This window comes from Curcuma longa, chromosome 6 (genome assembly GCF_044706935.1).
Source record: "Curcuma longa cultivar G26 ecotype Majalengka, Jawa Barat chromosome 6, ITB_CL_G26_1.1, whole genome shotgun sequence".
NCBI classification, from domain to species: Eukaryota; Viridiplantae; Streptophyta; class Magnoliopsida; order Zingiberales; family Zingiberaceae; genus Curcuma; species Curcuma longa.
In genome coordinates, this window is record NC_133866.1 from 3,527,646 (window position 1) to 3,553,482 (window position 25,837).

General features: G+C 36.6%; 1 protein-coding gene and 4 non-coding genes across 5 annotated transcripts; 4 read left to right on the forward strand and 1 right to left on the reverse strand.

Moving 5' to 3' along the window:
- The first annotated feature begins 1,986 nt into the window (after positions 1 to 1,986).
- TRNAA-AGC (transfer RNA alanine (anticodon AGC)) lies at positions 1,987 to 2,059 on the forward strand. The gene has a single exon. It is a non-coding gene; the product is annotated as a tRNA-Ala (tRNA).
- Positions 2,060 to 5,745: 3,686 nt separating this feature from the next.
- On the forward strand, positions 5,746 to 5,818 carry TRNAA-AGC (transfer RNA alanine (anticodon AGC)). The gene has a single exon. It is a non-coding gene; the product is annotated as a tRNA-Ala (tRNA).
- A 2,619-nt stretch (positions 5,819 to 8,437) lies between these two features.
- On the forward strand, positions 8,438 to 8,510 carry TRNAA-AGC (transfer RNA alanine (anticodon AGC)). The gene has a single exon. It is a non-coding gene; the product is annotated as a tRNA-Ala (tRNA).
- A 5,013-nt stretch (positions 8,511 to 13,523) lies between these two features.
- TRNAT-AGU (transfer RNA threonine (anticodon AGU)) lies at positions 13,524 to 13,597 on the reverse strand. Its single transcript has one exon. It is a non-coding gene; the product is annotated as a tRNA-Thr (tRNA).
- A 4,072-nt stretch (positions 13,598 to 17,669) lies between these two features.
- Positions 17,670 to 25,048, forward strand: LOC141830747 (GPN-loop GTPase QQT1). The gene is made up of 10 exons (XM_074718171.1): positions 17,670 to 18,161; positions 18,379 to 18,423; positions 18,514 to 18,593; positions 18,701 to 18,775; positions 21,315 to 21,418; positions 21,522 to 21,678; positions 21,768 to 21,855; positions 23,063 to 23,135; positions 23,214 to 23,344; positions 24,644 to 25,048. Exons 1-10 carry the CDS (start codon positions 18,070 to 18,072, stop codon positions 24,681 to 24,683), a joined length of 885 nt encoding a protein of 294 aa, XP_074574272.1. The 5' UTR covers positions 17,670 to 18,069; the 3' UTR covers positions 24,684 to 25,048.
- The last annotated feature ends 789 nt before the right edge of the window (positions 25,049 to 25,837 follow it).

Sequence of the window (25,837 nt, forward strand, 5' to 3'; positions counted from 1 at the left end):
GCATTGGAGCTTGACCAATTTACTCCATAATTCATTTGCATCCTTGTAATTTTCTAATTCACACAAAATATTAATAGGAACCAAATTAGTTAAAATTTTAATTACCTTATCGTGAGTCTCAGATCTCTTGATTTGCTCCTCGGTCCATTTGCTACTTCGAAGAGATTTTTACTTTTTATCTTTTGGAGATTTAAATTCTTCCATTATAACAAACCATTGCTCTATATCCATCATCAAGAAATTCTTCATTCTTGATTTCCAAATATCGAAGCCTCCTAATCCAAATAATAGTGGAACTTAAATATCGTATCTAAATCTGTCTTTAAATTCCATTTGACCCCTTCAAACTCTGAGACTTTATCTTCTATCTCTAGCTCGTGCTCCAATAGAGGTTGTTCCGATGAAGAGCAATCTCACTCTAATACCACTTGTTAGGACACGTGCAAGTTAGAAGGAGAAGGCGAATAACTCCAATCGCTTCTCATTGTAATCTTATGCTTTTCATTCGAATGTGCAGCAGAAACTTAAATTAAAACTGATGTCATATGCACAACACCTTGATTTTACTTGGTATCCGCTTCCTTGTGGCGACTAATCCAAGGTCCTACCCTTAGCGATCTCTCTTCACTATGAACTTTTCGTTTTTAGATACCTTTTAAAGGTGAAGAAACCTCTTACAAGCAGTTCTTACAACAAACACAATAAAAATAATTAATACAAATGCAAATACAATCAAAGTAAACTACTTTACATGAATCTTGCTTTGAGTACTTTTTTGTTTCTTCGAATTGCCTCTTATTGGTCTAGAAATGCACTTGTACTTCGTCCTCAAATCTCCAAAAAATGGTGCGTCCCCATCCCCACGAAACCCCTTTTCTATGGTTGGCATCGGGTTGAAATTCGCTTACCAATTAATTTGTCTTACTCACCAATCGATTGTTATATTAGATTCTATTGTTTAAACTTGCAGAACAACAATTTTGCTTAACCAATCGATTGCCCCAATCAATTCCCAAGCGTTTTGTTCGCAAGCCACCTTCTACCAATCGATCGAGTTGATCAAATGATTGCCACAAATTGATTGGTGAACGAACTTCTTCAATAGATTGGTCACATAGCAAACTTAAAATTTCCAATTTATGGTTTGACAATCGATTGCTATGTCTCGTCAATCTATTGTTAACCCCAATTTCAATATTTTCAATACTAAATTCATATCTTGGCTGGTATGCAATTGATCTTATCTTATTTGGAGTTTTTCTGCCCAATATTAAGTCATCTGTGACCTGCTAGGACTTTTCATTGCCCAGCATTCGGTCAACCTTGACATGTCAAGACTTTCATCGTCATTAAATGTCCGGTCCTCCATACACCACTTGGACTTTTCATCTCTTACTAAGTATCCAATCCTCCATAACCCACTTGAACTTCTCTGATCATCAAATGTCCAGTAAACCGTGACCCCTTTAAATTTTTTATCTCATAACGAGTGTTCGGTCCTCCGTGACCCACTTAACTTTCTCTTACCAACTCCCTGTTGGGCTTTTAGTCATTAAGTATCCGGTCAATCATGACACACTTAGCTTTTTCTTACCAACTCACTATTGAACTTTCGATCACCAAGTGTCCGGTCCATTATGACATACTTGAACTTTACTCTTTGTGCTAAGTATCCGGTCCTCCATAACCCACTTTACTCTTCTTCATCGTCAAGTATCCCGTCAACTTTAACATACTTGACATCTAATTAATATATTGATCAAGTATTAAAATATAACTCGAGTCAAATCAAGTTCGATCAAATTGGTCAATCCTGATCTAAGGTGGATTGCACTAATATTAGTAATTTTCTAAGTCTATTCAAAATTTTTTAATCACTTTTAAGTAAAAGTGTTTGATGACATAGATTAATTGGACTTTTAGTGGTTCTCTAAATCCAATCAGATTTTTTTGTTACATGAGAACACTCAACTAAACAAATTTATTGGGGATGTAGCTCAGATGGTAGAGCGCTCGCTTAGCATGCGAGAGGTACGGGGATCGATACCCCGCATCTCCATTTTTATTTATCATGATCTTTTGCCCTTGGGGCATAGTTAAATTGATTAGGCGGGGCAGACTTGTTGAAGTGGGCAAGGATTTAATTTCGACCAAGTTGAAGCTATGCCCTCTCCCGTATTATGGGGCTAACCTCATTTGATTTCTCCTTTACCTTGAGTGTCATTTTGACCTTTTTCTTGATTAATTTTAGGCACTTACTCTTATAGTATCCTTACTTCCTACAATCAAAGCCGAGGCAATGCCCTCTCCCGTATTATGGGGCTAACCTCATTTGATTTCTCCTTTACCTTGGGTGTCATTTTGACCTTCTTCTTGACAAATTTTTGACACTTACTCTTATAGTATCTTTTCTTCCTACACTCAAAGCATATTATAAGATTTATATTTTTATAAATTGAATTTGTTATACCTTCTTTATTTGTAGGGGTGACACATAATCCTTCTCATTAGTTTCAGATGTTGATGGTTCTCCTTGTTCTGGTGTCAATAAACCCCCCCCCCCCCCCTCTGAAGGTGGATGTTTCTTCAATATCTTTTTTGGATATGAAACACCTCTTAACTTCCAAATCCCCTTGTTCCTTGGCTAATGAGTCTACCTCATGGTACTCATAATCATCTTGTACCAGTAGAATTGGATCTTCATGGAGCATTGGAGCTTGACCAATTTACTACATAACTCATTTGCATCCTTGTAATTTTCTAATCCACACAAAATATTAATAGGAACCAAATTAGTTAAAATTTTAATTACCTTATCGTGAGTCTCATATCTCTTGATTTGCTCCTCGATCCATTTGCTACTTTGAAGAGATTTTTACTTTTTATCTTTTGGAGATTTAAATTCTTCCGTTATAACAAACTATTGCTCTATATCCATCATCAAGAAATTCTTCATTCTTGATTTCCAAATATCGAAGCCTCCTAATCCAAATGGTAGTGGAACTTAAATATCGTATCTAAGCCTGTCTTTAAATTCCATTTGACCCCTTCAAACTCTGAGACTTTATCTTCTACCTCTAGCTCGTGCTCCAATAGAGGTCACTCTGATACCACTTGTTAGGGCATGTGCAAGTTAGAAGGAGAAGGTGAATAACTCCAATCGTTTCTCATTGTAATCTTGTGCTTTTCGGTCGAATGTGCAACAGAAACTTAAATTAAAACTGACGTCATATGCATAACACCTTGATTTTACTTGGTATCCGCTTCCTTGTGGCGACTAATCCAAGGTCCTACCCTTAGCGATCTCTCTTCACTATGAACTTTTCTTTTTTAGATACCTTTTAAAGGTGAAAAAACCTCTTATAAGCAGTTCTTACAACAAACACAATAAAAATAAATAATACAAATGCATATACAATCAAAGTAAATTACTTTACATGAATCTTGCTTTGAGTACTTTTTTGTTTCTTGGAATTGCCTCTTATTGGTCTAGAAATGCACTTGTACTTCGTCCTCAAATCTCCAAAAAATGGTGCGTCCCCATCCCCACAAAATCCCTTTTCTATGGTTGACATCGGGTTGAAATTCGCTTACCAATTGATTTGTCTTACTCACCAATCGATTGTTATATTAGATCCTACTGTTTAAACTTACATAACAACAATTTTGTTTAACCAATCGATTGCCCCAATCAATTCCTAGGCGTTCTGTTCGCTAGCCATGTTGGTGCAATAGTTGCCCCAAGTGCATTGAGTTTCAATGTTTGGCTAAACCATGTTTAAAGTTAGGCAATTCTTATTGATCTAACATGTGTGATGCAAGTTTGCAGGAAAGTCCAAGCGTAGTCTTGGCAAAAGAAAAGTCCAAGTGGGTAGTCTTGGCAAAGAAAAGTCCAAGTGGGAAGTCTTGGCAAGCAAAAGTCCAAGTGTGTAGTCTTGGCAAAGAAAAGTCCAAGTGGGTAGTCTTGGCAAAGAAAAGTCCAAGTGGGTAGTCTTGGCAAAGAGAAGTCCAAGTGGGAAGTCTTGGCAAGCAAAAGTCCAAGTGGGTAGTCTTGGCAAAAGAAAAGTCCAAGTGGGAAGTCTTGGCAAGCAAAAGTCCAAGTGGGTAGTCTTGGCAAGCAAAAGTCCAAGTGGGTAGTCTTGGCAAGGAGAAGTCCAAGGGTGGTCTTGGCAAGGACTTGACATGACGAAGCTGATGGAAGCATCTCAGGCTAGTGCAGGGAGGCATGAGGCTATGGGAGGTGTTTGAAGGCCGAGGTCTAGGTCAAGAGAAGCTGAAATGTGATTTTTCAGCTTCACCAGTCGACTGGCCCTGCCAGCAGTCGACTGCTCATAAATCAGACGCACACAGAAAGATCAGTCGAGCCAGAGGAAGACAGGAGTCGACTGGACAGTCGACTGGGATTATGGATAGTCGACTGTTGCCAGTCGACTGGTCTTGGACAGTCGACTGTGATTTGAACGTTGCAGAAAATTGGCAAGCATTTAATGCGCTTTAATGCGAGATTTTGTTGCCGATTGAAGGCATCAGTCGACTGGCCCTGCCAGCAGTCGACTGATGTTGCAGAGATTATAAAAGAAGCCTGCACGAGAACAACTTATCTTCTTCGCTATTCTTTCATTCTTTTGTGCTTCTTTTGTGAGCGTTTTTGTGCTCAGATCTCTGCTTTATTTCTCTCCTCCTAGACAATATTTCATATCATTTTGAGGAGATCTAAAAAGGTGTAAAGGTTTCTCCGCCTTCGAGTTTTCGAGAAGAAGAAGATTCATAGTGCATCGGGTGTGTGCGTGCGTGTGGATCCTTGGATTAGTCACCTCTGCGGAGGTGGATACCAAGTAAAATAAACCGGGTTAGCATTGATCTCTGTCTTTCTCTTTTATATTTTTGCTTCCGCTAATCTCTGTGCAGAGAAAGATCAAGAAAAATCGAGAAACGCTATTCACCCCCCCTCTAGCTATTCAACCGATCCTAACAATATCTTGGCTGGTATGCAATTGAGCTTATCTTATTTGGAGTTTCTCTGCCCAATATTCAGTCATCCGTGACCTACTAGGACTTCTCATTGCCCAGCATTCGGTCAACCTTGACATGTCAAGACTTTCATCGTCATTAAATGTCCAGTCCTCGATACCCCACTTGGACTGTTCATCTCTTGCTAAGTATCCAATCCTCCATAACCCACTTGAACTTCTCTGATCATCAAATATCCAGTCAACCGTAACCCCTTTAAATTTTTTATCTCATAACAAGTGTTCGGTCCTCCGTGACCCACTTAACTTTCTCTTACCAACTCCCTGTTGGACTTATGATCATTAAGTATCCGATCAATCATTACACACTTAGCTTTTTCTTAACAACTCTCTATTGAACTTTCGATCACCAAGTGTCCGGTCAATTATGACATACTTGGACTTTACTCTTTATGCCAAGTATCTGGTTCTCCATAACCCACTTTACTATTCTTCATCGTCAAGTATCCAGTTAACTTTAACATACTTGACATCTAATTAATATATTGATCAAATATTAAAATTCAACTCAAGTTAAATCGAGTTCGATTAAATTGGCCAATCCTGATTAAGATGGATTGCACTAGCACTAGTCATTTTCTAAGTCTATTCAAAATTTTTTAATTACTTCTAAGTAAAAGTGTTTGATGACATAGATTAATTGGACTTTTAGTGGTTCTCTAAATCCAATCAGATTTTTTCGTTACATGAGATCACTCAAGTAATAAAATTTATTGGGGATGTAGCTCAGATGGTAGAGCGCTCGCTTAGCATGCGAGAGGTACGGGGATCGATACCCCGCATCTCCATTTTTATTTATCATGATCTTTTGCCCTCGGGGCATAGTTAAATTGATTAGGCGGGGCAGACTTGTTGAAGTGGACAAGGATTTAATTTCGACCAAGCCGAGGCTATGCCCTCTCCCGTATTATGGGGCTAACCTCATTTGATTTCTCCTTTACCTTGGGTGTCATTTTGACCTTCTTCTTGATTAATTTTAGGCACTTACTCTTATAGTATCCTTTACTTCCTACAATCAAAGCCGAGGCAATGTCCTCTCCCGTATTATGGGGCTAACCTCATTTGATTTCTCCTTTACCTTGGGTGTCATTTTGACCTTCTCAAATTTTTGACACTTACTCTTATAGTATCTTTTCTTCCTACACTCAAAGCATATTATAAGATCTATATTTTTTATAAATTGAATTTGTTATACCTTCTTTATTGTAGGGGTGACACATAATCCTTCTCATTAGTTTCAGATGTTGATGGTTCTCCTTGTTCTGGTGTCAATAAACCCCCCCCCCCCCTCTGAAGGTGGATGTTTCTTCAATATCTTCTTTGGATATGAAACACCTCTTAACTTCCAAATCCTCATGTTCCTTGGCTAATGAGTCTACCTCATGGTACTCATAATCATCTTGTACCAGTAGAATTGGATCTTCATGGAGCATTGGAGCTTGACCAATTTACTCCATAACTCATTTGCATCCTTGTAATTTTCTAATTCACACAAAATATTAATAGGAACCAAATTAGTTAAAATTTTAATTACCTTATCGTGAGTCTCAGATCTCTTGATTTGCTCCTCGGTCCATTTGCTACTTCGAAGAGATTTTTACTTTTTATCTTTTGGAGATTTAAATTCTTCCGTTATAACAAACTATTGCTCTATATCCATCATCAAGAAATTCTTCATTCTTGATTTCCAAATATCGAAGCCTCCTAATCCAAATGGTAGTGGAACTTAAATATCGTATCTAAGTCTGTCTTTAAATTCCATTTGACCCCTTCAAACTCTGAGACTTTATCTTCTACCTCTAGCTCGTGCTCCAATAGAGGTTGTTCCGATGAAGAGCAATCTCACTCTGATACCACTTGTTAGGACACGTGCAAGTTAGAAGGAGAAGGTGAATAACTCCAATCGCTTCTCATTGTAATCTTGTGCTTTTCGTTCGAATGTGCAGCAGAAACTTAAATTAAAACTGACGCCATATGCATAACACCTTGATTTTACTTGGTATCCGCTTCCTTGAGGCGACTAATCCAAGGTCCTACCCTTAGCGATCTCTCTTCACTATGAACTTTTCTTTTTTAGATACCTTTTAAAGGTGAAAAAACCTCTTATAAGCAGTTCTTACAACAAAACAATAAAAATAAATAATACAAATGCAAATACAATCAAAGTAAATTACTTTACATGAATCTTGCTTTGAGTACTTTTTTGTTTCTTGGAATTGCCTCTTATTGGTCTAGAAATGCACTTGTACTTCGTCCTCAAATCTCCAAAAAATGGTGCATCCCCATCCCCACGAAACCCCTTTTCTATGGTTGACATCGAGTTGAAATTCGCTTACCAATTGATTTGTCTTACTCACCAATCGATTGTTATATTAGATCCTACTGTTTAAACTTTGCATAACAACAATTTTGCTTAACCAATCGATTGCCCCAATCAATTCCCAGGCGTTCTGTTCGCTAGCCACCTTCTGCCAATCGATCGAGTTGATCAAATGATAGCCACAAATTGATTGGTGAACTTCTTTAATAGATTGGTCACATAGCAAACTCAAAATTTCGGTTTAGGGTTTGCCAATCGATTGCTATGTCTCATCAATCTATTGTTAACCCTAATTTCAATATTTTCAAGATTGAATTCATATCTTGGTCGGTATGCAATTGATCTTATCTTATTTGGAGTTTCTCTGCCCAATATTCAGTCATCCGTGACCTGCTAGGAATTCTCATTGCCCAGCATTCGGTCAACCTTGACATGTCAAGACTTTCATCGTCATTAAATGTCCGGTCCTCCATACCCCACTTGGACTTTTCATCTCTTGCTAAGTATCCAATCCTCCATAACCCACTTGAACTTCTCTAATCATCAAATGTCCAGTCAACCGTGACCCCTTTAAATTTTTTATCTCATAACAAGTGTTCGGTCCTCTGTGACCCACTTAACTTTCTCTTACCAACTCCCTGTTGGCTTTCGGTCATTAAGTATCTGGTCAATCATGACACACTTAGCTTTTTCTTACCAACTCCCTATTGAACTTTCGATCACTAAGTGTCCGGTCCATTATGACATACTTGGACTTTACTCTTTGTGCCAAGTATCCGGTCCTCCATAACCCACTTTACTCTTCTTCATCGTCAAATATCCGTCAACTTTAACATACTTGATATCTAATTAATATATTGATCAAATATTAAAATTCAACTCGAGTCAAATCGAGTTCGATTAAATTGGTCAATCCTGATCTAAGGTGGATTGCACTAACACTAGTAATTTTCTAAGTCTATTCAAAATTTTTTAATCACTTCTAAGTAAAAGTGTTTGATGACATAGATTTATTGGACTTTTAGTGGTTCTCTAAATCCAATCAGGTTTTTTTGTTACATAAGATCACTCAACTAAAAAATTTATTGGGGATGTAGCTCAGATGGTAGAGCGCTCGCTTAGCATGTGAGAGGTACGGGGATCGATACCCTGCATCTCCATTTTTATTTACCATGATCTTTTGCCCTCGGGGCATAGTTAAATTGGTTAGGCGCAGGGCAGACTTACTGAAGTGGGCAAGGATTTAATTTCGACCAAGCCGAGGCTATGCCCTCTCCCGTATTATGGGGCTAACCTCATTTGATTTCTCCTTTACCTTGGGTGTCGTTTTGACCTTCTTCTTGATTAATTTTAGGCACTTATTCTTATAGTATCCTTTCTTCCTACAATCAAAGCCGAGGCAATGCCCTCTCCCGTATTATGGGGCTAACCTCATTTGATTTCTCCTTTACCTTGGTGTCATTTTGACCTTCTTCTTGACTAATTTTTGACACTTACTCTTATAGTATCTTTTCTTCCTACACTCAAAGCATATTATATGATCTATATTTTTATAAATTGAATTTGTTATACCTTCTTTAATTGTAGGGGTGACACATGACCCTTCTCATTAGTTTCAGATGTTGATGGTTCTCCTTGTTCTAGTGTCAATAAACCCCCCCCCCCCCCCCCCTCTGAAGGTGGATGTTTCTTCAATATCTTCTTTGGATATGGAACACCTCTTAACTTCCAAATCCTCTTGTTCCTTGGCTAATGAGTCTCCCTCATGGTACTCATAATCATCTTGTACCAGTAGAATTGGATCTTCATGGAGCATTGGAGCTTGACCAATTTACTCCATAACTCATTTGCATCCTTGTAATTTTCTAATTCACACAAAATATTAATAGGAACCAAATTAGTTAAAATTTTAATTACCTTATCGTGAGTCTCAGATCTCTTGATTTGCTCCTCGGTCCATTTGCTACTTCGAAGAGATTTTTACTTTTTATCTTTTGGAGATTTAAATTCTTCCGTTATAACAAACCATTGCTCTATATCCATCATCAAGAAATTCTTCATTCTTGATTTCCAAATATCGAAGCCTCCTAATTCAAATGGTAGTGGAACTTAAATATCGTATCTAAGTCTGTCTTTAAATTCCATTTGACCCCTTCAAACTCTGAGACTTTATCTTCTACCTCTAGCTCGTGCTCCAATAGAGGTTGTTCCGATGAAGAGCAATCTCACTCTGATACCACTTGTTAGGACACGTGCAAGTTAGAAGGAGAATGTGAATAGCTCCAATCGCTTCTCATTGTAATCTTGTGCTTGTCGTTCGAATGTGCAGCAGAAACTTGAATTAAAATTGACGCCACATGCATAACACCTTGATTTTACTTGGTATCCACCTCCTTGAGATGACTAATCCAAGGTCCTACCCCTAGCGATCTCTCTTCACTATGAACTTTTCTTTTTTAGATACCTTTTAAAGGCGAAGAAACCTCTTACAAGCAGTTCTTACAACAAACACAATAAAAAAATATTAATACAAATGCAAATATAATTAAAGTAAACTACTTTACATGAATCTTGCTTTGAGTACTTTTTTATTTCTTGGAATTGCCTTTTATTGGTCTAGAAATGCACTTGTACTTCGTCCTCAAATCTCCAAAAAATGGTGCCTCCCCGTCCCCACGAAACCCCTTTTCTAGAGTTGACATCGGGCTGAAATTTGCTTACCAATTGATTCGTCTTACTCACCAATCGATTGTTATATTAGATCTGATTGTTTAAACTTGCAGAACAATAATTTTGCTTAACCAATTGATTGCCCCAATCAATTCCAAGGCATTCTGTTCACTAGCCACCTTCTGCCAATCGATCGAGTTGATCAAATGATAGCCACAAATTGATTGGTGAACTTCTTCAATCGATTGGTCATGTAGCAAACTCAAAATTTCGGGTTTAGGGTTTGTCAATCAATTGCTATGTCTTGTCAATCTATTGTTAACCCTAATTTCAATATTTTCAAGACTGAATTTGTATCTTTCTCGGTATTCAATTAATCTCAACTTATCTGGAGTTCCTCTGTCCAATATTCAGTCATCCGTGACCTGCTAGGACTTTTCGTTGCCCAACATTCGATCAACCTTGACATGTCAAGACTTTCATCATCATCAAATGTCCGGTCCTCCATGCCCCCACTTGGACTTTTCATCTCTTGCTAAGTGTCCAATCCTCCATAACCCACTTGAACTTCTCTAATCATCAAATGTCCAATCAACCATGACCCATTTGAATTTTTCATCTCATGCCAAGTGTTCAGTCCTGCGTGACCCACTTAACTTTCTCTTACCAACTCCTTGTTGGACTTTCAGTCATTAAGTATCCAGTCAATCATGACACACTTAGCTTTTTCTTACCAACTCCCTGTTGAACTTTCGGTCATCAAGTGTCTAGTCAATTATGACCTACTTGGACTTTACTCTTTGTGCCAAGTATCCGGTCCTCCATGACCCACTTTACTCTTCTTCATCGTCAAGTATCCGATCAACTTTAACATACTTGATATCTAATTAATATATTGATCAAATATTAAAATTCAACTCGAGTCAAATCGAGTTCGATCAAATTGGTCAATCCTGATCTAAGGTGGATTGCACTAACACTAGTCATTTTCTAAGTCTATTCAAAATTTTTTTAATCACTTCTAAGTAAAAGTGTTTGATGACATAGATTTATTGGACTTTTAGTGGTTCTCTAAATCCAATCAGGTTTTTTCCTTACATCACATCACTCAACTTTATAAATTTTTTGGGGGTGTAGCTTAGATGGTAGAGTGCTCATTTAACATGCGAGAAGTATAGAGATCGATATCCCGCATCTCCATTTTTATTTACCATGATTTTTTGCCCTCGGGGCATAGTTAAGTTGGTTAGTGCAGGCAGACTTGTTGAAGTAGGCAAGAGTCGAATCTCGGCAAAGCCGAGGCAATGATCCCCTCCCCCATAGTAGCCAACTATAACTTTTCGATTTACCTCCTCCCAGATGATCGTGGAGCCGTTGAGGTGGCAGATTCTATCTTTGCTGAAGAGTTTTTAAAGATTATCAAATACTTTAAATAATGACTCTAAATTTGAGGGTGATGGAATAGACTGATTTAGGGAAACAAAAGTGCGGTTAATTTTGGAACAAATTTTTCATTAGGATGATCACAATGTTGATGGCGCGCCATAAAAGGCTGAAAATCTAAAAACAAGAATACGAAGAGACTCAAGTGAAGTAAATTCGAAAACATGCACGGCTTCTCGCTCAATTATTAACATTCTAAATTTTTCATCCTATTAAAAGAAAATATATTACAGTGCATCATAGTTGAGATTCGAACCGATGCTCGAATAATTCATTGAACACCTTATCACTGCATCATCAATCTATAAGCATTGATGAAGGTTTAGTACATGACGCAAAGGAGTTGACAATTAAGATGGAGTTTTTGTTGGCCTTTGGCTTTCCCTTTTTTTGCTTGAATACGAGCTCACACTTAACCGCACCACCTCAAACTCTCAAAGGTTGTTGTTTAAGGTTTGGTCAATCTTCCGCTTCACTAAGAATAAGTGTGTGATTATTGTTTTTTTAATAGTATAGGCATTCGTATCTTACGATCCGACTTGACTAATTTGAAAGTAAGTAGCCTTCTCTTTAATTCATCCATCCGATAAATTTGAAAGCGTAAACAACCCAATGGTCCAATAGCCCAATTGTCTATGGTTCGAACATGAAGACAGTTTCGATCAAATACAATGGATGATTAAGCTATTAGTCAATGAACGGACTGACATGTACACTTTTCGAAGATAATCGCGAGAGAGAATGAAATGACTTTAAAACACTTCAAAAAAAGAGTTAGAATGATGCTGAGTGGATCCTGACAAACCACTATGACACTCAAATTAGGATTCTACAAGAAGGAGTTTAAGGATTTAGAGAAATATACATACCTGTGCATATGAATATGGGTAATCTTTTATAGAGTTGTTAATGTATCCAATCTCTGAAACATCAGTATCCATTGAAGACATGTCTTGAAATATGTGATACCATTTATGATATATTCCGATATATGCGTTCCAATTGTCTATATCTTTCGGGATATTTTTCTTGACCTTCGGGAGAAACAGTCTAAGGATTGCTAGATCTTTATGGATGAACAAGCTTCATAGGCCCCACTTAGAAGTAGATGACGAAAGATCCAAGATCAGGATGAGGTCAGTGCATGAATTCAAGGCCATGCCGAGTAAAGATCAAGGTTGGGAGCATAAGCGAAAATGAAATTGACATATAAGACCAAGGTCAGGACCCGAGTAGAGATCGAGATCAAGATCCAAGTAGCGATCAAGGTCGGGACCATAAGCTGAGATGAGGTCAGCATATGAGATCAAAATTGGAACCCGAGATCGGAGTGAGGCAAGGTTGAGATCCGAAATCCAGATGAGGTTGGCATAAGAGATTGAGGTTGGGACTCGAGTAGAGATCGAGATCGGGACCATAAGGTAAGATAAAGTCGACACATGAAATCGAAGTCAGGACCCGAGCAGAGATCGAGTTCAAGATCATAAATTGAGATGAGGTTGGTATATAAGACCGAGACAAAGTTGGCACAGGAGACCGAAGTTGGGACCTGAGGCTAGGATAGGATTAGCATATGAGGTCAAGGTTGAGGTCAGGTTCTATGGGTCCAGAGTTGAAGTTGTTGACTGACTACGTTTCAAATTTTATCTAATCCTGTTTTATCTTGTCTAATAATTTTACATCATGTCAAATTTAAAATTACATTATAACTTTGGACTCCATATCAATGACAAATTTATTTATCTTGTCTAATAATTTTACATCATGTCAAATTTAAAATTACATTATAACTTTGGACTCCATATCACTGACAAATTTATTATTGGTCTTGAGATTCAAACTCAAGGTGCGAATTTATTATTGGTCTTGAGATTCAAACTCAAGGTGAGCCTTGCCGCTGCACGGTCGTGTCTGAGGAGCATTTATTCTACAAGACGGAATTGATGATCTGTAATGATATTAGTTAATTAGTTAAGGTTACTAATTCGTTTAAAAAATAAATTATTGCCAATTTAATATTTTTTTAAAATTAATAATTGCTTCAAATAAATAAAAACAAATGCTTTCATTGAGAGTTGAACTCAAGACCTCCCGCTTACTAAACGGGTGCTCTAACCAACTGAGCTATGAAAGCTTAGACAAGTAGTTCAAACCTATGAACATGGAGAATGGACATATAGTGGTTCCTTTCCTTTTCCATGCCCCTAGGTTTGTTTCATCCATCCATCATCCAATCCTCTAGATAAATAAAGCTTTAGAGAAGAGTAAATTCAAAATGAAAGAATGTTACTTGAGTACTTTAGAACGAGTTGGATGAGATAAGAAGTAAACCTTTAACACCTTATATTACATGTCTAATCTTTATGATGAACATCGATTGACTTATCTTTGGTGGGTCAACTAGGACAACAAATTTTAGGAGCCAAATCTTTGGCTAGGAGATAGGTCGATCAAGACTTAGATTTACACTTTTTGATAGTCAACTCAATCACTCCAAGTGTCTTGATGAATTTTGTTAGGCATGTTCAACTCGATTGCGCCCATTTAGGGTGGCAACCCAAGTTGTCTCAACAATTGCCTAGTTCATCCATCACACCAACCTACTTGTCTCATCAAAATTATTAGGCCCACTTGATTCTACTTGACCTGACCATGGTATGAAACTGGCTGTTCCTGACAGGACAAAAGTAATATAGAAGGAGGTCACCAATTTCAGTGTTAGGTTGTGCTAGCTCGGATAGAAAGTCAAGAAGAGAAGAGAAAGGCTCACAAAATCAACTTTTGTGTCATCTTCCTCCTCTTCTAATATCTTCCATGCATGTAAACTAACACTTAGCGATGACTCGGCGACTAATTGCATTCTCACTCGGCAAAAGGGAAAGGAAAAACAATATTATAAATTAAATTAGTATCAATTTTTTTTAAAAAAAAATCAATCAGATAGTTATAAAATTTTAAAAATCATATTAGAGGTTTAAATAACTATAAGATAGCATTTACTTTTTCAAAAAAAAAAATTCTCATCAGTTATTTTTTTTATACAAAAACTAAAGAGTATTTCGTAGATAACACATCATTTCTTTTTTCAATTTACACATTTACCTAAATTTAATATTAAAGTTCATGAGTAATTTGTGTTGGCTATTTTCATATATTGACATACAAGTGCACATACATATTTCTAAGGTTGTAAATTCAAGTTTGGTATTTGGTTTTGGTTAGGTAAGAATTTATTTATGTTTATTCAATATATATAAGATTAATTAAATAAATAAATTTAAATAATTTATTAAATTAAATGAATAAATTTGAACAATATTTATGTTCAATTTATTAATATTTATGAATAGAGATGATGAATTATTCATAAATAATATTCATAAATAAAATTTATGAATCATGCTCATCAATAAACTCTTATCAATGTAGTAAATAAATAAAAAAAAATTTAAAATATTCACTACCACGAGTACTTTCAGATTCACCTAAAGGGTGAACCAAGAAGAGAGTAGTTCACCTTTAAAATTAGTCAAGTTTGTAAAAATTTAGACACTTAAAATAATTTTAAAAATTTAAAATATCAAATGAGCTTAAATTAAGAGCTTGATAATATATAAACAAATCAAATTTATGCCAAACTTAACTAAACTTAAGTCTGAATCAAACTTAAGTTTATAAAAAAAAAAATCAAACCAAACCAAGTTAATGGCATGGATTATTTTAAATTTGATTTGATTTGATTCTATTACCCTATTAAATAAATTTAAATACTAAAAAACTTAACTCCATTTAGAGTCCTATACTTTGTATGTGTATTTACCTAAACAAACGTTTATATTTCCGACTAAAAACAGGCTTAAGAGGTGACCGACTTCCATAAACAAATTACTTATTTTTTTAATAATATATATATATATAGTCTGTTTGTGTGCGCAGCCACGACAGAAGATTTGAAGCGCTCGAATCATTTTTGAGTGTTCGAAGCAGAAATTGTGCTATTTTATAATTATTATTTATTTAGTATTAAGTTATTTAAAATTTAAGGATTGAATTATAATATTAAGTATGAAAAAAATTAAAATAAAAAAAATAATTATTTACAGGTGCGGGCTAAGGAATACGGGATAATAATTCGACACACTTCATAAGCACCTAAAATTTTTTTATATTTAATACTATAATCCAACCTTTAAATTCAAAAGATAAAATTTTAAATGAATTAATCGTAAATAAAAATAATTATAAAATACTATTATTTCTATTTTGAGCACCCTAAAGCTAAAGCGGTTGTCGCGAACGTTGTGTGCATAAATAGGCGTGCAATATATATATAATTTTATTATACTGGGCATTATTCGTGAGTACCAACGTGAGTGCAAAGCGTAAAAAAATTATTTTTTTTTGGATTTAAGGTTTAGCATTTAGTGTTTAATGTTTAGTTTAAAGGAAGTAAAAATAAAAATAAATTTTGTTTTTTTACACTTGGAGCTTACGGTGGTGCTCACGGATAGTGTCCTATATAACATTCCTCTGTATATATATAGAAAAAAAGTTATGTTGCATGCCTTTTGTGCACAAATGCATGCACGATTGAATGTGCGGTGTGCCCGAAAGTAATCCAGCCACCCGAAAGTGATTCGAACGTCTGAAATTGCACTCAGTTGCGCATGCAGGCATGAACCGGGTGGTGCACAAAGTATCATTACCCTATACACACATATATAATGCATGTCTTCCCGTGCGTGCAATGTTCACGACTAAGTGCGCATCCGGGCGAGTCAGGGGGCTCGGAAGTGATCTGAGCAAGTTGGGAGCTTGAAAATGATTCAGGCGTCCCGCGCACTCAGTTACCATATATATGTATATATATATATAGAAATGATATGTTGCGCGCCTTCTTGTGCACCCAGCGTCCGCGACACTCAGTCACGAGCGTATATCACACATGGCAAGGTGTGTGTATATATATATATATACAGTTTTGCTATCCTGCAGTACTCCTCGTACGCTCCTGTGAGCTCCCACTCGATCCAGCCCTGCTCCAGCCGTTGTCGCATCGCCGTCCGGCCACCGTCGGCCACCGCATCACACCCGATGGACGCGCAGCTCGCCGGCGTACAGCTCGGCACCGGATTCCGACCGGAAAGTGGCTGAAATCCGACGAATTCGGCCGGAATTGGCCACTCGGCACTAGCAGCCGATTCTGCCCAAATCGCGATCGATTTCCGGTCGGAGACCGACCGAGGAAGGACCGGTGGCCGCCGGCGGTCCTTCCTCAGCCGGTCTCCTACCGGAATTTGGCCGGAAACCGGCCGCGATTTGGCCGGAAACCGGCCGCGATTTGGCCGGAATCGGCCGCTCGGCACTGGCAGTCGATTTCAGACCAAATCACGGTCGAATTCATCGGATTCTGACCACTATCCGGCCGGAATCCGGTGTGGGGATGTGCGCCGACGAGTTGCGCGTTCATCGGGTGTGACGCGGCAGCCGACGGTGGCCGGACGGCGAAGCGGCAGTGGCGATAGCAGCGAGGGGTCAAGTTGTCGCGGACGAAGAGCGCAGGGTAAGGAGCGCAGCATAGAAAAATTATATATATATATAGTCCTGATATGCTATATACCCATTTGTGCACGTAGTGTTCGTGATAGAAGATTCCAAGGGCTCGAAATACGAACGGTGTCCTTTTATAATTATTTTTTTATTTATTTTTATTTTATTTATGATTAAACTATTTATGATATTACCTTTAAGATTTAAGGGTTGAATTATACTATTAAATATAAAAAAATTTTAAAATAAAAAAATTTAATTGCACATGAAATGAGCAGAATAAGGAACATGGAATAACAACTCCGCACACTCATCCGAGTTTCTATTTTTTTTTTATTTTGAAATTTTTTTTGGTGCAACCCAACTTCTAACCCTTAATTGTGTATAAATAATAAAATAATAAAATAGTTATTATTTTAGACGCCCGAAATGTTAATTTAATACCTTAATTTCGATTCCCATCTACCAAGTATTAGATATGGAAATGAAACTAATTTCATTCTCATTCCAACCTTTTAAACCCGTCTATCAAACAGCCCCTTATATCTAAAAAAATTATATGAATAATTTTTTTAAAAAAGTTATTATATAATTAAATATAAGATATTTTCTAATAAATATAGTAGAATAGGGGCAGGGTAACTTCGCATTCCTTCAAGCCAGCGGCGCCGCCAGCGAGCACTCCTCACCCGTCGAGCGGAGCCGTGATTGTTCTCTTCGCGTGTAGCCCCAGAGCTGCTCCGCCTGGAGAGTCTCGCAGCGCCTGGCCGGCTTCCGCTTCCTTTGACGGATCTCCGGCGGCGAGCTACCGCCCCTTCGCCGGATCTCCTGGTCGAGTCCGCACCCTCGTCGCGATTCGCCAATACGCCGTCGTCAGCATCACAGACATAGTTGAGTTACATACGCACCCGAGTCATCATCCCAATTCGACCTGCAAACCTCGTGGGATCGCGGCCAGTTCCCCTTTTTGTCGGTCGGATCGTCTTTGCCAATTAGTCTTCGTTCACTGGTTGGGATTAGATCGAAACAAAAGCGGGGAAGAAGAGGGGATAGCAGATGGGTTTTGGGCAAGTTGTGATCGGACCTCCAGGGTCCGGAAAGACCACCTACTGCAATGGCATGTCTCAATTTCTCAAACTTATTGGGAGGTATGCATGAATCATTTTCTTTTGTGTGGTAAAATCATGATTTTATGATTTTAGATGGTGTTTGTGGACGACAAGTCTGCAACACTTAGCTTCCTCTATGAAAGGTTTCTTGCCTACATCTTCAGGCTGCACACGGTTTATGTTCTTCATTCCTTTACAAGATTGTAGTTACTCTACCTTTTGTGGTATTAAGATGAGCAAAACCTTTGGCTTGCAGAAAAGTGGCTGTTGTCAATTTGGATCCTGCCAATGATTCATTGCCGTATCCTTTGAATTCAATCTTATTCTACTTATTTACGTCAGTGTCACAAGTTCTGCAGCTTGAATGTTTTCTTTTGACTAGTTAAAACAGATATGAGTGTGCCGTGAATATTGAAGATCTAATAAAACTTAGTGATGTTATGTCAGAGCATTCTCTTGGTCCAAATGGAGGTAAGATCAGTGAAACAACTCCTTTACACACTTTTGCAACAATTGTATGTAGATACTGTTTTTTTTTTTTTTAAAACAAATATAATCTATTTTTTATGTGCCTTTAGGTCTTGTCTACTGCATGGATTACTTGGAGAAGAACATTGATTGGTTAGAGTCCAAGCTGAAACCTTTTCTTGAGGGTGAGCACAAAATTTCCCAACTTTGTCTATGAAGTTATCAATTATTCTATCCATGCTCATTCCATATAATGAACTTGGGTATCCATACCCGATTAAATGGGTCATGTATCATAGGTACCACCTAACATCCAATTTGTTTGTGCATGAAAGAAGAAAAATATGAAATTAGTGATTCTAATAGCATATATTTTTATATATTATTAATAAATTTTTTCGAGTACCAACTACCCATAGCCATAAAATTCCAATCCATCCGATGCCTGTCATAGTGTCCAAGAATACCTGTTCAAGAAATCATTAAAATGGATATCCAAATCTGATTAAATAGGCCAGATAGTCATGGATATCCAAAAATAGCTGTTCCTTTTAGCCTAGCATATTGCCTGTTGGCGTAATTGATGAACCATACTATGTAAGTGAAACACCACAATGGTATTACAAGCAAGTATGTAAAAGGGTCAAGATGGACTGAACTTTGCCATAGGCTTAGTTTGGTGTATAATTATGGAGATTGATTTCAAACTCAAACTTGGTTCTGCTAGAGGATTCAAGCTTGAGAATTCTAAAGTTTGCATTCAACTCCTTTATGTAGCTAAATAATTTCAGTTCAGGCTGATATCATTTGCATTGCAACATGCTTATGCTTGAGTTTAAAAAGGTGGTCTCAAGCAGTCAAACTTGATTCCAACTGGAAGACTCATTGAAAGTATACTGCTCCACATCTAAGCTATGTAAAGCAAAATCCTCTTATAGGAGGTAGGAGTTAGATTACATGAAATATAAAAATATAAAATGAGTGACCCCTCTTCTATTGTTTATTTTTAAAGGGGGGTGAGGGAGATTTCAACCTGACTAGATACAAATTTTATGGATTCACACGAGTGTAGTTGTGTACAAGTCATAAAGCATTTCTACCCCTTTATAATCCACAAATGTTTTGGTTTTTCATGTTCGACCTACATGATCTGCTGATAATTCCTTTTGTCTTATTATTGTGGTTGTTATATTTAGCTAAGAAAAATTAGTATAGAAACAAAGCTGACTGTAAGATTATAAATCCTTTCTTTGCTTCTCACACCACTATTTAATATGTACTTATTAAGATGAATTGGTTGATGGTACTTATATAATACTTTGGTCTAGATGGCAGATATCAGGTATTAAATGCATTCAACAGGTTATCTTTTCACCGATAAATGTGGCGAGTTTGTGTTATCTAAATGATTTATGAATCACAAATAACATGACTTTTATGATATCTTGAGTCAATTGTCATCTCTATAATTGATATATAGAAACATGGTTTAGGGAAATGATATCTCCTTTTTGTCTGTCTTTAGGTTTGGAAATTGTAGTCAGTTGAGGAGCGTGATTCTATGAAAATTAGGGTTGATTTATTGGACTGGTAGCTATTAGTGTCTATGTTTCAAACAAGATAGATCAAGGCAGATACTTAGCTGTTATGGACACTGATAATGGCTTGTTGACTGTATACAGAAACTAGAATAAGAATATTGCCGTCTTTTAAGCTGGCATACTGAAATGCCAGACTATCTTGGATTTTCTTAGGAAGGAACTTTGGTATACTTTTTCTGTTTCTCTTCTTGATTATTTAAGTAAACTTTATGAGTCTGTTGTGTTCTAAATAGTTTAGAGTGCAATGATATCAGACTAGACTTTCTTTAACAATGTCTCCTTTTGGGCTCGTTTGGTTTTAGTCATCTCCTGATGTTCTTTTTTTTAATGTCCAACCTTGTTCAACCATCTACAATTTCTATCTACCCAAATCTTTCACTTTATTAAAATAAAACAGAATTGTTTTAACAACTTTTCTCTTGGGGAAATGAAGCGATCATATAAGTCAATGCTATAAAAGGGCAGCCCGGTGCATGAAATTTCCGTCAATGCGGGATCCCGGAGAAAGGTCGGATCACATTAGGTCTATTGTGTATTGCAAGAGGTTGTTTCTGCGACTCGAACCCATGATCACAAAGTCACATGACAACAATTTTACTGTTGCGCCAAGGGTTCCCTGCAAAAAAATGTTGGGCTGCATGTTACTAAAGCAATGATTGACTATCATGAGCTATGATATTCTTTCACCTTGCTAGAGGTACAGAGGATCCCTTGGGTGTATTAAGATGTATCCAAGCATTTGTTTATTCTTTTAGTTGCTTCGTGTTTAAGCATGTTCAGTGACATCAATAAATATTTTGTCTCTAGTCAATTTAATTCAATCTAAAGGATGTTTGAAAGTGGAAATATCTAGTTATTGCTTCATCAATAATCAGTTTTTCCAGCATTTAGACTAAACTGTCTTTTCTTAATTTCAAGTCACTACTTTCTGTTCGATGAATCCAAGCATTTGTTTATTCTTTTAGTCAGTTTGTGTTTAAGCATGCTCATTGACTGATAAATATTTTGCTTCTAGTCAATTTAATTAAATATAAAGGATATTTGAAAGTGGACAGATCTTGGTATTGCTTCATCGAATATCAGTTTTTCCAATATAGACTAAACTGTCTTTTCTTAATTGCAGACCACTACTTTCTATTTGATTTTCCTGGCCAGGTTGAGCTTTTCTTTCTTCATTCAAACACAAAGAATGTCATCACTAAACTTGTACAGAAATTGGATCTTCGGGTATATTATTTGCACACATGATGATCAATTGCATCCATCTCTTGTTTAAAATTGTTTTATGTCGCAGTGCATTTATAACACATTGTTTTTTCATCCCATGCAGTTGACTGCAGTCCATCTAGTTGATGCTCATCTATGCTGTGACCCTGGGAAATATGTCAGCGCGTTGGTGCTCTCATTAACAACCATGTTGCATCTTGGATTGCCACACATAAATGTCCTTTCCAAAATTGATCTCATTGAGAACTATGGAAGACTTGGTGTGTACAAAAATATGTCTTGTGCATTTATAGTGAAATACATAAGCCTTTATAATGATTAAATTAGAGTTATCTAACTTCTTCCGCAGCTTATAACCTGGAATTTTATATGGACGTTGAAGATTTATCTTACTTGCAGTACCATCTTGATCAAGACCCTCGTTCGTCCAAATACAGGTATCTACATTTAGTAATTTTGTTAACTTCAGTGTCCTTGTTCTTTTTTTCTGAAATATTTAAAAAAGCATTTGCATATCTAGACACTTGTTAGTCTAGTATGCTTTATAACTTATTAGGCAAGAATATAGTCCCTTTGCTCCCCTAAATGTCTCCCCCTATTGCAAGCTAGTTTGTTACTACGAGATTCAGCTTTCATTACTAGCACCCTTTTAAGTTTGTGGAGGTGAAAATTTATGCTTTATTGGGTTTCATATCCTCCCTTTACTCAAAGTATCATCTCTGATCATAAACTATTTTGGTGGTGTAAAGTTTAAAATTTCTCTTTCTGTATCAAGTTTGGTATGAACCCTGAACTGGTACCACCTTGGTGTATGTGAATCTAGTTTTTTTGGTCACATTGAGTGGTTTTAGAGTTAAATTTAGATCAATTGGCTTCAATTAAGGCTTAACTAAATCCTAATGGTTGGAATTAGGATTGCATGGTTGTAGGTTCTATCTGGATCAGTTTGGTCGATCCAAAAGTCAACTTGAAGTTGAGATTGCCTTCGACCCTTCATTACGTACTCTCATCTTAGGTTCTTCTCATCTCTGTGCTTGCTATGCCTAAACTCCTCTACTCTCGTCTTTCAATTTTCAAATCTCAATCATTTTCAACCTCAATTCAAATGGAAGAATCAAGTTCATCTCGCAAGGGCAAGGAGAAGGTTAAGATTCGATATTTTTCGAATCGTTGAACCATTGATGAACCATAACCTGAATCATAACCAGTGGTTTCAAACCATGAATTGTAACCGGCTTCGATGATGAATGTTAAGAGTTGAAATTTTCCAAACATTAATCCGAACCGTGGCCAGGTTTAGGATGCACATATATATATCCTAATACCAAGAGATACATGGTTGGTATTGAATGATAATATTGACAAGGAATTTCCATCATGCCGACTTAGTTTCAGTTTCTCCATAACTAGAATGATATGGTACATTTGGCTCATGCTGATTGACATTCAACAAGATTTGAAACTGTGTGAATCCTCATGCCACTTGAATTTCTCTACCTGAAAATATTTGTAACTTTGAGACGTTCGCTGCCCTCAATTTTGAACAAATTTCCTGTTGGTCGAAACAATATTTATCAAGCATACAAATGCAAGTGGGGTTCGATTTTCACATTTTTGTGCTTTTTTTTTTTATCTACACTCCAGGAAGCTCACCAAGGAGCTATGTGATGTCATTGAAGATTTTGGCCTTGTCAACTTCTCAACATTAGACATTCAAGCAAGTTACCTATTCTTCAGTTTTTTCCCCTTGTACTCATTCCTCAACTCTTAGACATTACATAACTCTCAATTTCAGGACAAAGAAAGTGTTGGTAATCTTGTGAAGCGGATAGACAAAAGCAATGGATATATATTTGACAACATACAGGGTAGCGTTGTGGAGTTTAGCAAAATTGCAGCTGCGCCACTAGATTGGGACTATTACAGATATCCTTTTTGATCGATGATAATTTCCATATCATTTTGTTATATAGTTAAATGTTCAGTTTTTCTACCGTGCGTTTAGTTTATAAAATAACTATTCTATTTCTTATGAATTTTTATGGAATAACTGTTCGTATATTTGGTAGTAAAAATCACCATGGCATACTATTCGTATGGAATATTTATTCCAAACTGACAAGGAATAATCATTTCTTGCCCTATTTTAAGAATAATTCTTCCTTGCCTATTCCATATTTCCCATAGCACATTCAAATGCTCAAACCAGACCAACTAGGTTGGTCAGTCTGGTCTTTCCAGGCACACATTGATGGTTCAAAACAATTTTAGATCATAAACCAAGATTAAATTTGTACTCTTCAATACTTTTAGGAATACAAATTCAGTCTTAATTTGTTATTCGAACGAAAATATCTTGGCTATTCAATAGGTAATATGTGTTAGTTGGAGTTTGGAGAGATCAAATTTGAACTTAGTTTGTGATTTGGAGCTCTTGGTTCATCAAGGTGTTTTGAGTCAAAATATCTTGGTGAATCAAAATAGTTTAAAATCAGGAATTTAGATTGGAGAATTTAAATATGCTTTGAGTTCATGATTTAGAATGGTCTTAGTTCATGAATGTGTTTTTGATTTAAATTGTTAGAACCAATGGAATCAACATATCTCTATAATTGTATGATATTATCCACTTTGAGCCTAAACCTTCGTAGTATTGTTTTTGAATTTTCCTCAAAAGTCTCATTCTAATAGAGATATCTTCCATCTGATAAACTCATAATCTTTTTCATATATTTCTAATGTGGGATTTTTATTGTATCCCAACAATCCTTAAGTCAAAAAAAGGATTATTGGGAGCTCCCTACCATTATCTTCATGGTCCAAGCCTCTCTTACCTCTTTTATTTTTCTGAGAGTTCCCATAGGGTTTCACATAGACCACTCTAATACTTACTCTGATACTAATTGTTAGAATTGATGAAGTCAATATATCTCCATAATAGTATGATATTGTCTACTTTGGATCCAAGTCTTCATAATTTTATTTTTAGGCTTTCTCTAAAAGATTTCATTCCAATAGAGATATATTCCATCTTATAAATTTATGATTATATATATATATTTTCAATATGAGACTTTGATTGGGCTAGGAAAATTGGGTGAGACAAACATGCTCCTTTGGGAGGACATTTGCAAATCGAGGTTCATCCTTTTGGGCAAAATTAAAGTCGGCGAGTTGTATTTCTGAATGGTTTTAAGTTAATGTTGTACCTTAACTGCTGGTCACAACTGCTGCAGTCCAGGAGAAGCACATGAAGGATGAATAGTTATGCAGGTGCATAAATGGCTATCAGGCAGGGAGCTGGTGATGAGGCGACTTCTTCCTTTGTATCGAGTTTTCGACCATGCTCTATCATCTGGAAATAGGAAAAATCAAGCTCCATCAAGAAAAAAAAAACGAAGAAAGAAGAAAAACTGTGAGTAAAAAATTATATATGCTTTATCAATCTATGAATTTAGTGAAGTAATTTGACCTTCTTTAGACATTTCCTCACAACAAAGCTATCAGCAAATCAGATATTTTAATGTCTTCTGTACCAGTTTTCGAGCAAGTTGTTTACATCCTAATACATGTTAGCAAGTTAAAATAAGACCAACAGTAGTCGAAACTAAGTATATGACTTTACTTTTCTGTAGATACTTGTCTTTTTGATGGATTTATTTTGGTTAGAATTTTGTTGGGTTGTCAACCTCGTCCGAGTTGGACGTCAATGGTTATCGAAATAGAATATACCGGGCAGCAAAATCTCCTACTGCCATCCATCTAAAGCATTCACTTTGCGAGAGTTTACCAGTTCTTCAGGTCGAAGAGCTTTGCGATATGGTCATTGGCTTATGGAGCAATGCACAAATTGTCGATGTGTCTCCTCGATGCTCAGTATCCTCCTTCCACCATTTCCGAGTATCTCCTAGCGTCGCGCTTGTGGTTCTATTTTTCAACTTCTTCGGCCACCTTTCTACTCACCGTCGGCTCCACGATCAATCTGATAGTAGGATTATAGGATCTCAAATATCTCCTAGCTTCGCTCTTGTGTTTGAAGGCGAGGCGAGGAGGTGGGTTTTTATAGTATCGATGGAAACCTACCGTGAAGGAATGAATGGACAGCTACGATCGGTCCGTGCTCTTCTGGTCTAATCACGTCCGTTGACGCATGTGGAGCCCATGACGAGCAGTCAAATTTGTTGTTATTCATATAATCATAATACAAAAGTAAAAGAGTAGTTTTTTAAAACCCTAAATAAGTTATTTTTATTTAAATCATTTTTTTACTAACCTTAAATTCATTATATTAACATTTTAATTCATTTTTTTGTTCCTATATATTTTTATTATTTTACTATATTAATGAATTATTAAGATAGCAATTAACGAGTGATGCTTTAAATAACTTCGAGTTTTTTTTTAAAGAACTAAGAGGTT